The 18,749-nt window shown below is 38.9% G+C and overlaps 1 protein-coding gene across 1 annotated transcript in view; it reads left to right on the top strand.

The window, feature by feature from the left end:
• LOC122796227 (snaclec rhodocetin subunit delta-like) overlaps nucleotides 1-18,749 on the top strand; it is a 329,386-nt gene that overhangs the window by 244,090 nt on the left and 66,547 nt on the right. Inside the window, exon 5 of the mRNA XM_044064542.1 lies at nucleotides 3,298-3,415. Within this exon, the coding sequence (XP_043920477.1) occupies nucleotides 3,298-3,415 (118 nt within the window). The remainder of the gene's footprint in view (nucleotides 1-3,297; nucleotides 3,416-18,749) is intronic.

Genomic DNA, 18,749 nt, shown 5'->3' with positions numbered 1-18,749 from the left:
TATCAAAGAAAGATGGCAGCACCAGGTTCTGTGTGGACTACAGAAAAAATAGTCACACAGAGTCAGATACTTACCCCATGGCTATGACAGATGAAGCCTTAGAGCAACTGGATTGGGCTAAGTATCTGACCACTATTGATCTGACCAAGGGCTACTGGCAGGTGCCCTTGACTCCCACTGTTAGAGAGAGGTCAGTCTTTGTGACTCATTGTGGATTGTACAAGTTCACAAATATGTCCTTTGGGATGAAAAATGCCCCAGCAACCTTCCAGAGGCTTGTAGATTATATCCTAGCAAGAGCAGATGATTATGCCCTTGCTTACCTGAATGATATTGCCATTTACATCCATACCTGGCACGAGCACCTTCAGCATGTCAGCGAGTTCCTGGGCAGACTGCAAAGGGCAGGGTTGACTATTAAGCCCAGTAAGTGTCAGGTGGATATGGTAGAGGTCTCCTACCTGGGACATAGAGTGGGGAGTGGTAAGATCAGGCCAGAACCTGCCAAAGTGTAAGATATTCAGGCATGGCCTATCCATGTTACCAAAAAGCAGGAGAGGGCATTCTTGGGAATAGCAGGATACTATAGAAAGATTGTTCCCAATTATAGTACAATAGCTGCTCCACTCACAGACCTGACAAGGAAAAAAAAGGCCAGATAAGGTAGTGTGGACCCCAGCCTATGTAGGCATTCCAAAAGTCAATGGAGCTTTGGGAAGACCCCCTGTGCTTTCCAATCCAGATTACAGCAAATAATTTGTTGTGCAGGGGGTGTTTCAAACCATGCAGTGGGGGCTGTTCAGCCAAGTTTACTCAGAGGAAAAGAGCACCCAGCTGTATATTTGAGCCATAGACTCCAACCCAGGGAAGAATGTTATGCAGTTGTAGAAAAAGAATGTTGCAGACTGCAATCCCTTAACATGGCTACATCAAGAAAGCCAGCAAAATACCATGTTATTAAGGTGGAGCCTAGTGTTGCAGGCATATGGTGTGACAGTGCAGCACCATAGTGGGGTCAGCAATGCCAATGCAGATGGGCTGTCAAGACAGGGTATCGGCTAATGTGTTCCCAGACAGGCTCATGTCCTTCAAGCCAAGTTTCTCCAGGGTCACTTGAGAAACTAGTTTGAGTCTTCAAAGAGGGGAGACGTGATGATGTGAGGTATTGCCAGCTATACCAAGAGAAGTTGGGCAGTGGATGTGTAACATATGCCAGCATAGCTACCTGGAGTTTTGCATTATATGCCATTTGTATATCAAACTGATTTGTACAGGTGATTGTGTTGAAAATATATTAGTAAACTTGCTTGTGTTAAAAATGTACCAACAGTGGGTCCTGCTGGACAGAAAAAGAAATATACCTGTATGTCAGACTGCATTGTAACTGTTGGAATTAATATATTGTAACAGAGGATGCTAGAAGAGAAGAGGTTAATCTCAGTCAGACTAACTTTGAAAAATACTCTGAAATTAAATTACCTGGAAGGCCATAAAGATTGTATCTTACAGTTCTGATTGCAGCCAGAGACAGTCTGTGAAAACAAGGACTAGGAATCATGCTGTATTGTCATTAGCAGTGAACTAATTGCTACCCTGGAAGGGTGGCAGTGTTGAAATGGTTTTATGGCTTCCAAATGCTATAAGACATCTTAGTAAAGCTCTATCTGTGTATATGGTAACACATATGTGAAGGATTCTGGTTCAGTTTCTAGTAAAGTGGGATAGTATGGAAACCAGAAGTCAGATAACCAGATCTGTGTGACATTATTCTGTAATCCAGCACTGAAATGATGTTTTAATACTGGATGAGACAGACGTCTCAGAGCAGTCTGTTTTTGAAACCTGACAAGAAGGATCCCCTCACCTACATCATTTTGCCATGCTTTAGTAAATAACCAAGGAATAGTCATTCTTTAGAGCAGTCAGAAAAATATAGTGAGATTAGTTAAGTACTGTTTTCCTGTATCTGTGTGAATCTAGCCATCTGTGTTATTTTTAATATTTCATGTGATTGAAACTCTGATGTTTATTGTAGATAGATATTTAGTATTTTCACATTATTTTATTATTATTAAATATATTTAAACTTTACATTGTAGCTTGTCTTTTAGAGAATATTTAACCTTTGAGAGCACTTATATTTATTTGGTGACACTGTGGCCTATCCTGGAAGCCTTACTGCATTGATCAAACACTTCCATTTGTATTAGTATTCATTTCACTCAGTATAATTGGGTACCCTTGTAACAGCCTTAGATTAGTTGACTTTTGATTGTCCTGGTGGCAATATCTAACTTAAAGTCTTGGCAGAGAGGCATAGCTAGTATATCTGTGACAGCCTTTCACAGGTGTGTGAGTGTGTGTGTGTGTGTGTGTGTGTGTGTGTGTGTGTGTGTGTGTGTGTGTGTGTGTGTGTGTGTGTGTGTGTGTGAATCAAATCTCAAAGAGTGTGTGTGTCAGCTACTTGGAGCAGGAACACAGAGCACCAGTTTCACAGAGAGGGTGGTGGAGTACATGGCCTGGCACACTCAGCTGAGGACTCAACTCTATAGTTGTGCCAGTGGTAAGTCTTATTGGGGCCCTGGAGAGAGTGAGAAGGAAACCTAGACCCTGGACTGAGTGTGTTCCCTGGCTGCTCTTAAGGGAAATTGTGCTTGGTGCAGAGAGCTGCATCTGGAAATACTGTATCTATTTTTGTTCCAAGTGAATGTCCCTCACCAGTGTCAGTGGTGAGGATTCTGGCTCCTTGATTACTAACCCACAGGAAGGATGCCACACAGATAAAACAATCTGTCACGTACATGAAATAGACATATATGTTAGTTATTAACATGTGTTGAGATGCTTTTACAGGTAAAAGTTAAGTCCCTCTGTATTAAACAATGAAATGCAATAAGGTACACTGCAGTTTAAATAATCAGTTATGTTCACGGTATGTATTTGTTTTATGTTGCATATTCTTTTTGTATCATGTTTTTCTAAAGGTCATGATTTATGTGTAAAATATTTTTTTTCTGATACTTTTTTCTATATCCAGTTGTTCATGTGCTTTTTAAGTTGTTTTGCATTATTTGCATAGTTTATTGTAACATCTGAATTATTTGCGCTGTAATTATATTACACTTTACTCTCTTTTCAAGAATGAAAGTCAGTTTGGCTGTCACTATTAGTAGCCTGAAATCTATATACATATTTTGTTAATATGTGTGCCTAGAGAAGTTTTAAAAATTAAAACATTATCACAAAGTTATATGCAGCAGCCTGAATCACTCAAGATATTTCTTGCATCTGGTGCAGGAGGGGTTGTTCGCGTGGACAGATGGAACAGAAATGGACTACCAAATATTTGGACCTAATCAGCCTGACAATGCTAGGGAAGGAGAAAGTTATGTTGGGACCTGGAGTGTTGAAGATGGTGAGTATTTCCTTTGTTTAGGTATGCTCAATTTAAAGCACATTTAATATTTAAAATTTTGTTTAAGCATTTTTGAAGAAAGTAGTTGTATGATGGCAATAGAAAAAAGTAAATGAACTGCTTCAGTCATTTGTATTTTTTCACAGGTAAGTACTAGGCTAACTGCCCTTATGGACCATTTTAAGCTTAGGCAGTTTTCAGTTTGGTGCTTGAATTAACCTATCCCATTTGGTGTTAGCTTAGACTTACCCATCCCATGGTTGATAATTATATGCTACCTCTAAAGAGAATAAGTGGGATCATATCATAGATAATATGGGGGAACCCATGCATGGGATAAAACATTTAGGAGTTGACTATGACCATTAGTAGCAGAGGGCTTTAATTATATATAAACTGTAACGTAGTGTATGATATGCAATTACTCAGCAAAATGAGCATAGCAATGCAGAAAATACATTTGCCTTTTTGCCTTGGCAAATGAAGTACTTTTTGAATTGCCACTCGAGTCAGGGCATCAGCTCTGTAGCGCTTTCTTACAGTGAATACTTGTTTTGACACTCCTAAGAGCAGGAAATCTACAGTTCTGATCAGTGATATTGATTTGTCATTTTTTTCTTCAACTTATAATGAAGAAATTCTATTGAGTTTTTAAAGGGGCTGCTAAATGGTCATTTACAAGCTGTGTCACTATGGAATACAGAACAAAAATGTCTATAAATAAAGTTCTCAAACAGCAGCAGTCCCTGCTTTTCACCACCCCTCTCTTCACTTTAACATTTTGCAACAGGGTAGCTACCTAGTATGCCAAAAGCACATACCTGGCAGCCAAGCACTGTAAACTCTAACAGTAAGTGTGATTTATTTTTCTTTGTATTCTGTCTTCAGCCTTTCATTATGACTGATAGCCTTCCCAAAGCCAATGATAAATGAAATTTGTGTTTTCTAATTTTGCAGTATTAGCCTTTCTAAGATAAAAGAGTTGTATGTGCCTAACACATCTTAAAGGAAAACTTTGAGTCTGCTTAGTGGCTCAGAAGTTGGGCAATGGGGTGGGGGTGGGGACTAAGCAGTGAGAACCACCTCTCCTTCCCCGTGGATGGCAGTGAGGCCTTGTTGATGGTCATGATACCCTGTCATACATGTGTGATTCCACAACTTTGGGTAACCTTCTCCCATTTATAACAATGTTAGAGATGTAGCTGATGTCTTACCTGGTAATGAATGTGATGCCATTTTGTGTCGCACTCCAAAAAGGTTCTCCACTTCACTGTCTTTACAAAAGCTCCTCTTCCCGGTCATGCAAGTGAAGTTTTCTCTATCAACAGTCACCTTTCAGGAGATGGAGACATCACTGGAAGAAGCCAAACAAATAATTTTTCTACTTGGAGGACTCACCTGCTGAAGGGATATGGTAGGATCATGTAACTCCCATAAGAAGGTACCCATAAGTACAAGTTAATTGCAAAGATAGGGCAGATAATGAGTGCTGGAGGTATAGCAAAAAAACTATTAAAAATCATGATATAAAAGAAAGAAAACAATCTGAAAATCATGTGTGCATGTGAATGTGTGTCTTTGACTGCATATGTTTGTGTGTGTTTACTCTAGAGATATGATGCTCAATTACATTGTATACTGTATTATAGAGCTTTACACAGCATTCATTGATTATACATTTTTCAAGTTATTATTTCATCACCAGCCATTGAATCCCATTTTAGTTAAATTATAATTGGCTTTATTAACTTTTCTACTGGTACCCTGATGTAGATCTTTGCTACTAGCTGATTTAATCTGGACCAAACTGTGACTATGGCCTGCTTAGCCTATGGATGGTAAGACGCTGACATGCTGGTCAGTATTCCCTGTATTAGTATAGTCTCTAATACATTCATAGCCTGAGTGGGTAATGTCACAATCGGTTTAAAGTTATTTTTGTTCAAAAATTTCAAGAAGATGGTCCAGTAGAAACTATGGTTGTAATATGTATTCCATTTTTACAGAACAGCTTACATTTCCAAGGAAAAATAAGTTTTTTTTCAAAGAGCATCAGATTTAGTTCTTCAAGGAATAAACTGTGCTCCAAGGGAGGCATACTGTGAATTCAGTAACACACTGTAATAACAATAGTTCTTGTTTGGTTGTTTTTCTCTAAAGTGCATGCTGACCATGAGCTCCATGCATGTTATACTGGTATTATTCAGACAATATGAGGTTTTCTATTTTAGTAGCTATCCCATTGTGGAGTGGCTGTCCTGCCATACACTCTGCAGGAATGGGTGTTGCTATGTCTGACATGACTGCATGTGTGGGCTTCAATATACTCACTACTTCTGTTACAAGTAAAGGCATTGTCTGGCAACCCATGCATGTGGCTTGACATGGTGCCTCCTGGTGCATTATAACAGCCTCCTCTAGGAGTCACTAAAGTAGTGAGACAGGCAGCCTCTAAGATGGGCAAGCAAACAAGCAAGCAAGCATTAGTCACATACAACTATCCTTCTCCCAGTAGCACCTCCAGTACTCTAATCATTAATCAATCCTGATCTATCTATTTAATAGGATTATCACTCTGTACTACCCATCCAACCTAATAATATTTATTTTTCTCAAGGGCTGAAAAATGTCAGAATTAGAACTATTGAGGTCATTATATGTATTGATTTCAGTGTAGATTAACACATCACCTTCCTCAATTACTTAGCGACAGCTCCAATAAACAGTATATCCATCTATGACAGGGGCAATGGGCATACTCATCAGTTTTAAATCATGTCTCCTTAATAATGCAGTTATTAGCTTTACATATAATATTGTACTGAATTTATAGATTTTGTTGCTTAGATTATATAAGTGTTAATAATTACAACACCACAGGCTATGGAGTGTCAGCTACCTGAACAATTATTAAACAATTACTTTAAGATGTTAAAATAAAACTTTAATCAACTAAGAAAGGACATGTGTATGTCATCATGTGATTCCAAAATGAAAATTCCCAAGTTTCTTGTTGGTATTTACAACTATACAGCCAATTGTTATATTTAGCACTTTTATAAAATAAGGTTCCACATGCAGGTAAGGCAACGTATTTCACAAAATCTGGTGTTTTGGAAGTTTACCATAACAAGATCAAGCTAAGCTCTTTTCTAATTATCACAGATGTCCTTCATAGATTATTAGCTCCTACATGGATACTAATCCAGCTAAAATGGTTTAAGTAGTAACATTTAACAAATGACATTCACAAATAGTAAAATCTGACTAGCAAAATATAGAAGTCATGACCAGGCAATGCAGACAAACAATGGGTCAAGTCAAGATATAGCATACTATTCCCAGTGTCCTGTGTCATAGTATGCAAATAAACCAAAATACCTAATTGGAAAATGCAGACGGGAGTAACAAGCATCACTAAGGTCACTGAAAAATTAATTTATGGTAGTAAATTTATCTGCCATCAAGAAATAAATTTGCCATTCTGCAAAGTTTTGACTAAAAAAAGGAGAAATATTTGCCCAAGGAGGATGACATCAGAATGTGCTATATGCTAGCAGGATATAAATCCCTGTGTTTGGTGTTCATGGTAATGTCCATGCTGTTCATAAGTTTGTATGATAAGAACAGCTAGCAGCAGTTCTCTGAGGTGACAGTACATTTGTTTAGGAGCATGGTTTTGAGTGTGTGACTGTCTTAAAATGCTTTTTGGGGAGTGTGAGCACTGAATATGAAGCATCTAGCTTCAAGACTGTAAAGAATATTGGAAGACACCCAAACAATTTAGTAGTCTCCATTAACCACATTGGAAAGCCATGAGTTGGCTGAAGTGAAACTGTATTTCCTCTATTAGTTACCTAAGCTTGTTTCTGCAGCTTGTACATAAAAATGCCAGTTCAAAACAGAGTACAGAATCATAACTGTAAGAGGGAAAACACTATTTTTACCTCAGGATTCATGCAAAGTTGATACACAAATACTCCAGAAGTGATTTGTTTATGAATAATAACAGAAATATGGGTAGTAACTTTGTAGTAAAATTCGAGATTACAGAAAGCAATTGTCAACACTAAATGTACAAGCTCCAGAATCAGTGTAGTAGTATTGTTATACTTCATCCATGCCTGCTACGTCAGATGAGATTTGCTGCAAAGTCTGTATTAAGGCTCATTTGTTTACGAAACACACATTTTATCTCAGTAGTAACTCAAACTCAATCTGTGCCTTCACAATCTTCTAGATGAACTGACCATGTCTGAAAATGTGAGTAGTTTCAACCAGACTATTGTTGCAGTTAAACACTTAGTTGCAGATATTGCAGAGTTTAATAAAGCACTACAACATCCTGCACCATACAAATGCAAAATATAAATGAGCAAACAGCAGACTTCAAATGTTTAGTGAAAGCAGCAGAATTGCCATTGACTATATTGACATTGAATACTTCAGTATTTACAGCACATTATAGATCTGAAGTGTAGACCCAGATGTTAAAATCTACATCTAACAGGAATTCTTGAACATTGATAATTGTAGAAAATGCTATTAACTTTATTTCATTTAATGTTAGCTTTCCTTTTTCAGAAAAAACATCCCTGAAACTGAGATTTAGTGTTATCTGGATATGATATATCAAGTAGCAGTACCCAAAACTGGAACTAATAGAACAGTTTTCCTACATTCCTTTCACCTAAAAAGAAAAAAAGTATAATATGAATCCATTGAAATAAGAAACATTTATGTCACTCACGCTTCCATTTCTGAGTTCCAGGATCTCTCTTCAAAATGTAAAGAATGAAAAAGTTTGATTGTATTAGGAGCAATTAGTTTGGTCAAGGAATCAAATGCAAATTTGTTTCTCAAGTGTTTTTACAGTTTCAGTATATAGATACTTTGCTTTGTCTAATGTAACAAGTTCCCCGAAACTGAAAGCTGTTTCTGTGACACATATGCAACCCTTTTGGATACTTGGGAATTTGGTCTTATAAGTCATCAATATACATATTTTAAATTGTAATTAACCATAATTTTCATTTTTATATAATTGTAATTATATTTATTTTGGTGGGAGGGGCTCCTGATGAAATATGATTAGATTTGATTTTGTTTCTTTTGTTAAGATCAAACAGCAATAGCTTAGCTTTTATAAATACAGTGTTAATCACCCTTCTAAATGACAGCAGTTATGCAATTTATAACATCATTTGTATTTTGTGGTTCACATTTACAAGAGGCTCATCTCTCAATTGATATTTTTGAAGGAAACATATCAATTTGGCTTACAGTAATTCATCTTGTAATAAACACAGATGTGTACCTGTATTGTTCCTTAAACAGCTGTTGTAAGTCCTGGAATTCTATAAGGATTTAACTGCTTGTATTTTGTTTCTGAAGCTTTCATGGAATGGTCTTATCTTCACTTTAGATTCTAACTATGCTCCCTTTGAGGACTAAACTAACTTTATTTTATACCTGTCAGTAGGAGCTTTGGTTCAGCAATTTAGTAATTTAGATTTTTACACAACTAGACACGAAATCAGTAATATGAGGCAGAACAAATAGACAAGAGAATTTGTTGGGGGGGTATGTGGTTTAATAGATGTAAGGAGGTCTGGTCATCAGATTTGTGATATTCGCTTTCATTTGAAATGTAAAAGGTAGCTGCAAATTGATTACTTTTTTGCTCTCACCAGATGCTATCTGAAACATCTGAAATGTATTGCCATACTGTATTACTTTCTGGTCACTCATTGTTCACATTTAATCTTAATACTGCAAAATCTGACAGATTCAAATTGACTAGCAATCTGAATAACACAATAGTTGATGATCATGACATCATAAGGAAAAATAACAGAATATTTGATCAGTAGTGCTTCTTAGCCCGTGACATTAAGCAAAAAGTGGGCTATATTCAGGCTTTATATTTACTAATTTTTTGTAATGTTTATCATTTAAGATGTGAGCAGAAGGGCCAACTTCAGTTACTTTTGGTTAGAGTTTTTTGACAATTTGTACCTGGTTAGTTATGACAAATCTGTAGGATTAAGAAAAGACACATTTAAGCATATTGTGTAGTATTATTCTTAGTGCAAAACAGTAATCTTTACTATACAAGCAAAATCGATATTTCCATATTCAACATCAATGAAAATTCGGGTCTTTTTACTGGCTATAGAAAAAAGAGAAATTGTATCAAGGGAATAAGCAAAGAGACAGGATTTATCTGAGATCCTTAGGATTCAATAATACACTTTGCTGAGTATTATAGAAATATATTTTCAAATGTTAACTGTGCCCTTGTAATTGTGGGCAGCTCTTTTGTGCCAGATGAAATTGATGCTATTCTATAGTATTCACTATTCATTTTAACAAAAGAGGTGCAGAGTGCCTTCCCCTGACATGTTGCCATCAAATTTCATATAAAGTTTTGTATCATCTTCCCTCCAGATTGATGCAACCATAGCAGTTGATGACAATTCTGAATTTTAAATCTAATTTATATTTTGCATTACCTAAAACTAAATTACTATTAAAATCCAATAAAAACCCACAAGATAGAATATTACTGTACCACCCCATATCTTTATTAAATATGATCATAAAACTAATACACTCCTTATAAATAAATATCCTATTATTTTTTACTCAGGTGATAGATAATGTAACAGTTTGGCTGTGTCATAGATAGAGACATCATCAGCCGCACCATTCATATAAGAATTAGAATTATATGCTCCTTTGTATCCTTCATATTCAAAACTGGTATTGCTATAATACTGGTGAACTCTTGTAAGGCCATCCAGTAAAATAAATAGAATATGTGTAGCTGAAGTACTAAAAAGGTTGAAATTACTGGTGGATAGTTTCAAATGCATTGGTCTATACTGCATCTTTTTCATCAGTGTATATGGTTCAAGTTTTACCATGTCAGGATTAGGCCCAACTCATTTTATTCTCAGTTTGAACTCATTTTTGCAAGCAATTATTAAATCTAAGATTGCCCTTTTAAGTACTAACATTTTGCCTTTGCTGACAATACATTGCTGACTTTTTGGATGTCAAAAAGTCTATATAGGTTTTCTTTCAATTTGTAAAAATCCCTTTCCAAAATAACTTGTTACAATTTAAAAAAAATGACAAGGCTTTCTCAATATATCAGTTATCTGGTCAATTGGTTTACCATTAAAGTTTTTAAGATGTTATTTTTGAAACAATGTTGTAACCTACACAGCACAACAAATACTAGAGATATACAATAAATCTATAGAGCTGAGTCAATCCTTGGCTTTTCTTAATTTGTCTTTGTTAAGAAGAATAAATATATTGAAGATGAATCTAGAACCAGGTGGGTATTTTTTAAATGCATTATTGTCTATAAGATATGACAGATATGAACATTTTAGGGAACTGAAAGAAGTTTCTCTGGTATGGGGATATCTCCAGGATTTCCTGGAAGATTCTGATATTGGGTCATCCTTATAGGTGTTTCAGGTTCTGGTCCCCGAGAGATATATGTTTGCACAGTTCTGGCAATTTATAACTGATTTCTGCATTTTAGGTAACATTCACTCAGTTGCTCCCAGGATACGGGATCCAAAATTGATCATGGTTATTGATCTTTTGTCATTCATGGTGACCAAAGACCCTGGCCTTAGGTCTTTAAAGCAGATGTTGTATAATAAGAGGAAATTTAGTTCTAAGTTTTCTATAGACAGAAATATGACTCCTGTATTGGATGCTATCTAGTGCAGCAAAAATGGCTGTATTGTATCTTAGGAGAGAAGAGGTCATGTTAAATGATCCACTATAATAAACAAGGTTAGATTAACTGAGGCCTTTCCTAATTTTCCCAATTTGGAAGCAGTAATGGTTAGAAATAGGATCTGGAAGGTTAATAAGTGGTTTCCCAGGGAAAGTAAAGTAAATATAAAAGCAAAAAGGGCAATTGCCACATTATTAGAAAAACCTTCAGCCTCTGAGGTCAGAACAATCATTTCAGTGGTCCATAAAAGAAATGTTACATTTAAATGGAATCAGTCTAATATTTAATGTTCAGTTTTTAAAGCTTTGTATGTCATCTAAGAAATTTATTTACACTGTGTAATTGATTAATAAATACATATATGTGTGTCCAGATAAAATTAATTTAACTAAGTTTGATAAACTGTGTTGGTACAACTATGGAACAGTAGACACATGGTATCACATGTGGTGCAATTGTCCTAAAATCTGTAGTTTATGTATCAATCAAGTACTTCAGTGTTCAGCTTACTTGAACTAGTTAGCCTTTACACCCATTATCATAGTTGCTAAGCCCCTCCATGCATTGAGTGATACATAAACATATCACATTTTTTCTTCTGATCTCCCTTCCCACTAAAATAATAATATTGGCATGCTAAAATTAATAGAAACTTGACTATTTTCCATGTCAGTGCTGGTGATGGCAATGTCTTCAGCCCTTGTATTTTGAAGATACTCTTCACTTAAGATTGCAGCAAGAAGAAAGTCAGGTTGTCTGCTTATTAGTGACTGCTGTCGAAGGAATACTTTTGCAATGAAACCTTGTGAGTGTGAAGACAGCATTGTTAGGAAAATATATTTTTGTGCTTAAAATAAATACAAATTATGATTTAAAATAGGACCCTTGATATCTTTGCATTTTTATTTGATTATCTTCATAATTTAGAAGTTCTTACGTTTATAAGACATTTCATAGGTTCATAGGTTCATACTAGGCTATCTGCCCTAGGGCATTTATAAGCCTAGCCAGAGTGTGTTTGGCTTTCGCCACCCATTTTAAATTAATTTTGCTATGCCCTTTTTCGAGGTTCGTATACTGTGCCTCTGTCTAACAGTGACACAGAAGTGATACCCGGGGTAAACCTACTATCTCCCATCCACTCATCAAGATTCCTCTTGAAGAGAGTCAATGAGGGACTCTGCCTAACCTGGACTGGGATTTTATTCCAGAGTGAAGGGAGCCTCTGGGTTATGAATCTGTCCCTTCAGCATGTCCTATTTATTTCAGTGCTGAGGTTCAAGTCTCTCAAAAGCGTAGCTCGATGGGATTTGGATTTTCTGAGGTGCAGCATGTCCATTAATTCTGGGTTGGATATGGCTTTATACATCAGGCACAGATCGCCTCTGAGCAGGCGGTATGCCACTGAGTAGAGCTGGACTTTCTTTAACCGGGCAGCATATGGCATCTGTTTGAGCCCTTTGATCCTCTTGGTGAGGTACTTTTGGGGTCTTTCCAGTTGCTGCAGGTGTCTGGTAAGGTACATCCCAAAAGGGGCATTGTACTCAATTATGGGCCCAATGAGGGATGAGTAAAGAGGCAAGATGATCTCCCCTGATCTAGATGTGAATCCCTTCATGATTAGGTGGGCTATATAAAATGTTTTTCTAACCACTTTGGCCACGTGGTTGTCAAATGAGAGATTGCTATCAATTTGGGTCCCCAGGTCCCTAATTGCTTCTTCTGTACTTAATGGATTACCATCTATGTGGTAATTTGTGGGCACGTTTTTGCCAAAGGGGATGACTATACACTTTTTGGCATTTAGCTTGAGGCCATGGCTCTGGCACCAGTTGTCTGTTTCTATGAGGCCCTTTTTTAGGATGCTTGTGTCGGCTGGAGAGTCGATTATGGCACCTAGTTTGCAGTCATCTGCGAACTTGGTCAGCCACAGTCCTTCTGTGTTAGCCTGTACCTCCGAGAAATATATACCAAACAAGAGAGGTCCCAGGACTGAGCCTTGTGGGATGCCACTTGTAACTGGTTTGGAGTCTGACATGGCTGCAGCAATTCTAACCATGTGGGTTCTGTCCTTGAGCCAGTTTGCAACCCATCTAGTGACATAGGGGTTTATATTTAAGCTGGTGAGCTTATCTATAATGCCCGAGTGAGGTATTGTATTGAAGGCTTTTGCAAGGTCCAGGTAGGCTGTGTGGACCACCTTCCCCTCGTCAATGGCCTTGGTGACTGTTTCAAAGAAATCAACCAGGTTTAAGAGGCAGGATCTGCCCTTAACAAAGCCGAACTGGGTAGGATCCAGTGTCTGTAGGTCCCCAATATAATTTTTTATGAGGTCCATGATGATCCTTTCCATAGTTTTGCAGACCAAGCTAGTCAGGCTTATGGGGCGATAGTTTCCGGGATCCGTTGAGGCACCACCTTTGTGGAGAGGGACCACTGTTGCTGTACACCACTCTTTGGGTACATATCCTGTAGTCAGGCTGAGATTGAACAGTGGTTTTATGTTTGGGTTTAGTTCTTCTTGGAGTTCATGTAGAACGCAGCCCAGGACATCGTCTGGTCCCATTGATGCTGTGTTTTTTGCTTTGGAGAGGGCGGCTCTTACATGAGCATCTGAGATGTCAGGGGGGCAGCACTCTGCTGGGATAGATATTTGCCCTTTTGGTGGGGAAGGGGGGGGAGAAGTTTGCGCTGAACCTGTCAGCAAGGATGTTGGCAATGTCTGTGGGTTCGGTGTATTTTTTGTCATTTTGGACTAATTCTGAGCATATCTGGGAATTCCCACCCAGGTTCCTAACATAACTAAAGAAAGCCTTGTGATTATCCTTAGTGTCCTGCGCAATCTTTCTCTCAAAGCTGGCCATAGATGATTTTATGAGTGCCCGCAGTTTTTGCTAATACTGATCAAAGATGCCTTCCCTTTTTGGGATTTTGCTGTATCATGTAGTAGCTTCCTCCTTCTATTGTATAGTTTGTTTATGGCTGGGGTCCACCAGACAGGATGCCTAACTTTGGAGGATTGGGTCTTGGTTTTATTTGGGATTGCATGATCCATGTATTCCTGAAGGTGTTCATAGAATGCGTTTATCAAGGATTCTGCAGTCTGGGCCGTATTTTCCACAAGCCTGGGGGCTTTGAAGGATTCCACCTCAGTTTTGAGGAGTGTGAAATCTGCTTTAAAGAAGTTTTTCACTGTGGTTTTCTGGGCAGGGGCTGGGGTCGGGATGTGAATATCTAGTGAGATTAGTTTATGGTCTGATCTTACCAGTGAGGGATACACTTCTGGTCTGTAGCATAGAGTCCCCATGTTGGTGATGATCAGGTCCAGTATGTTTTCCCCAATTGTGGGAGTGGCAACAAGTTGTTCCATAGCATTTGAGTTTATAAATTCTAGGAACCTTTGGGCTAGGGTGTTGGAGCTAGAGTAATGCTCCCAGTCTATGTTAGGGTAGTTGAAGTCGCCCAATATAATGGTGTTTGGAGAGACCTTCATATTTTCCAGTGTTCTCAGGAAGGCTGAGTGGGGTTCCTGGGTTTGGGAGGGTGGTCTGTAGCAGGCTATAAACTGGAAGGCAGTTTTACCCACTGTTAGTTGCACATGGATAGTCTCTGATGCTTTGTGCTGTGCCACCAACCTGGAGGTGTGGGTATATTTGACAAATATTGATACTCTCCCTCCTTTTGTGGTTCAGTCTAAGTTTTGGGGCCGAAAAACATGGTATGAGGTATAACCTGGTAGTGCTGGGGTGCTCTCGGGAGCCTTGAACCAGGTTTCTGTTACTGCACAGATATCGATGTTCTCCATGCTAAGGAGAGTTTCGAGTGCGTGCATCTTGAGGTTTAGACTTCTGGCATTGAGTGGCATTACTCTTAGTTTCTTATCCCTTGTGATACCTATGGAGGTGGGTTTGTCTTTTGAGCCTTGCCTAAAAAAGGCACTATGGGGGTGGCAAGAGCCTTTGCCAATATCCGAAAGCCAAGGGGTGGCAGGTGCAAGACGTCCCTAGCAAAGCATCATGGCTTGTCGAGCATGTCATCACAGGCAGACGGGCATTGGATCCCCTTTGAATGACACCAATACTTAAGCCAATTGTTGAAATTGATCATCTTGTCTTCATATTGTGGCATCATTCTTTGTGAGGGTAAGATGCTACTCAAGGTCAGGGTCATACCGGCCTGGGCTACATGCTCAGTGAGCTCCTCTATGTCTCTTTTCATGTAGTCCAGGGAGGTACATCTCAGGTCATTCACACCAGCATGGACAATGACTGAGTCATATTTGTACTTGCCTTGGAGTGACCTGAGTGCTTGTGTTATGTGGTGGATCCTAGCGCCCGACAGGCAGCTCACCGTGACCTTCTCCTTGTTCAGCCTGGTGAGTGGGACGTCAGTGTGCCTGACGATAGAGTCACCTATTACAAGTGTATCAGGTGTGTTATTTAGCCTTAAGGGCTGTGACTGTTCGGCACACTGGCTCTGTGAGCTATGTGTTGCATGTGTTTTGTTTTGGGGTAGCGGTTGCTTGGGTGTCTGCTTTGGAGGTCTCTGTTGCTTAGGCAGATTTTTATTTAGAGCCTCAGAGTATGTTTTTGTTTGTTTATGTGTTTGGTTTGCTGTCGTGGTAGGTCTATGTGAGACTGGAATTGTAGTGAGTATGATTTCCTTCTCCTCCTGACAGGTTTTGCCAGTACTGAGTTGAGAGAGCTTAGCCTCCAGTTTGGTTATATGGTTGCATCTCTCACATGTGTTGGAATTTGTTGGAAGGAGGAGAGGGTTGTCTGTGTACATGAGGCAGTTGTAACAATGCCTCAAGATTCCCAGATTCACCAGCTGGACTGGAGAGGAGATTGACAACTGACCTTTGGACATGCTAGAATAGTATTGGGAATTCCTTTATAATTGAAAAAAAGGGCCAATGGGGAAACAAAGTACTCAAGGGTAGTTTGTGAGGGTGTAGTGCTTTTAATTTTTTAGTGCTGACTTATATAATTGCTTTAGTGAGCAAGTGCCAGGCTTTAGAGTGGGAATAGGGTGTTTATTATGAGAACTAGATCAGTTCTAAGGGAAAAAGTTAAGAGCAGACTTTGTGGAGCCGAGAATGGTTTAAACCCAATTAAGCAGCGCTGCCCGATGCTGCGCTATGTGCAAAATCGCGCAAAGCCACGCTAAAGCGGGTTTATACAGGGGGACTTGAAAGAGCTACAAATTGGCCCAAAACATCCAATAGACTACCAGATTCTTGTGCTGGGAACACTCCTCCAGGGATAGATAGGCTGTTCCAAGCTCCCCACCGCCACTGGTGAACAAAGAAGCCTCCCTTTATCCAAGAAAGGAAATGGGCAACACAGGAACTTTCCAAAAGTCCAGAATACAGCAAAGCCTGTATTTGCACTACTCTAGGTCAGGAAAGATGGGAAACAAGGATAATTTTCTTTTTGCAAAAAACAGCAGGAAAATACAATAAATATGTAACACAGGCTAGCGCACTTGAGTGTGTAGCCTCAACAGGTAAATGCAACAAACAAGACAAACTTTAAAAGTGCAGGTGCAAAAACAACTTTAAACAGTTTAAAACAGTTCAAGAAGCAGAAATACTTGCAGTTTAGCTAGATCGGACAGTCGCCCAGGTAGTAGCAGGAAAACAAACACTTTTATCAGGTTGGCAGTCGCTCTTTTAGCCTCTCTGCTGCTTTCCCCACTCTGCAGGACCACAAGGAGCTTGGCTGAGTAGTAACAAGTGCAAAAACCGCGCCAAAGCAGGTTTTATACAGGGGAACTTAAAAGAGCTAGAAATTGGCCCAAAACGGCCAATAGACTACCAGATTCTTGTGCTGGGAACACTCCTCCAGAGATAGATAGGCTGCTTCAAGCTCCCCACTGCCACTGGTGAACAAAGAAGCCTCCCTTTATCCAAGAAAGGAAATGGGCAACACAGGAACTTTCCAAAAGTCCAGAATACAGCAAAGCCTGTATTTGGACTACTCTAGGTCAGGAAAGATGGGGAACAAGGATAATTTTTTTTTCTTTTTTGCAACAAACAGCAGAAAGTGCAATAAATATGTAACACAGGCTAGCGCACTTGAGTGTGTAGCCTCAACAGGTAAATGCAACAAACAGGGCAAACTTTAAAAGTGCAGGTGCAAAAACAACTTTAAACAGTTTAAAACAGTTCAAGAAGCAGAAATACTTACAGTTTAGCTAGATCGGACAGTCGCCCAGGTAGTAGCAGGAACAAAACACTTTTATCAGGTTAGCAGTCACTCTTTTAGCCTCTCTGCTGCTAGCACCACTCTGCAGGACTACGAGGAGCTTGGCTGAGTAGTAACAAGTGCACAAACCGCACCAAAGTGGGTTTTATACAGGGGGACTTGAAAGAACTAGAAATTGGCCCAAAACGGCCAATAGACTACCAGATTCTTGTGCTGGGAACACTCCTCCAGGGATAGATAGGCTGTTCTAAGCTCCCCACTGCCACTGGTGAACAAAGAAGCCTCCCTTTATCCAAGAAAGGAAATGGGCAACACAGGAATTTTCCAAAAGTCCAGAATACAGCAAAGCCTGTATTTGGACTACTCTAGGTCAGGAAAGATGGGAAACAAGGATATTTTTTTTTGGCAACAAACAGCAGAAAAATGTGATAAATATGTAACACAGGCTAGCACACTTGAGTGTGTAGCCTCAACAGGTAAATGCAACAAACAGGACAAACTTTAAATTACAAGTGCAAAAGCTCGCTAAAGCTGGCTTTAAAGCAGGGGGTTAGAAAGATATAGGAAATGGCCCAAAACGGCCAATAAGCTACAGGTCACTGGGCTGGAACAACTCCTCAAGGGACAGATAGGCTGCTCAGAGCTCCTCACTCTCAATGGTGAACAAAGAAGCTTCCTCCTATCCAAATAAGGATATGGGCAACACAGGAACTATGACACAGCCCAGAGATCAGCAATACCTGACTATTCTAGTTCAGTAAAGGCGGGAAACAAGGATTTTGTTTTTTTTTTTTTTTTTTTTTTACAAAGTAGCAGAAGTTAGGTACAGAAACACAGTAATTGCTTTAATTCAGCTAGCACACTTGAGTGTGTAGCCTACCAGTTAAACTAAGCAAAAACAAACTTTAAAAGTGCAAGAAACTCAGAAATACAGGCAGGAATGCAATAAAACAACTTTGCAGAGCTTATTTAGTTAAAGAAACAGAGAAGTCTATATATCCAGAAAAGCAGCTAAAACACACAAACACTTCAGATGCAGTGCAACCTAGAGCACTTGAGTTGTAACAATATTAAGGCAATTACAGTTATAATAAAGGCTCTGAAATATACTCTATAGTTCCAAAATGTTTGAGAAGCACAGTCAGAACACAAGGAGGTTCAAGCAAAAAAAAAATTTTTTTTTGAAAGGGAAAAAGGAGAAACAGAAGGCCTTATCAAATGTTCTCTCTGTACTAGGTAGAATGAGCTAATGACACTAGACTGGGAGGAGTGTCACAGATCAGATTTACAGTAGGGGCGGGCAACTGCAAAGCCACCACGTAAAAAAACAGGATACTTATATATCTCAGCTAACAGCTGC

Source organism: Protopterus annectens, chromosome 3.part0, assembly GCF_019279795.1.
Source record: "Protopterus annectens isolate FY-2018-M chromosome 3.part0, PAN1.0, whole genome shotgun sequence".
NCBI lineage: Eukaryota > Metazoa > Chordata > Ceratodontiformes > Protopteridae > Protopterus > Protopterus annectens.
This window is presented reverse-complemented; position numbering and strand designations above follow the sequence as displayed.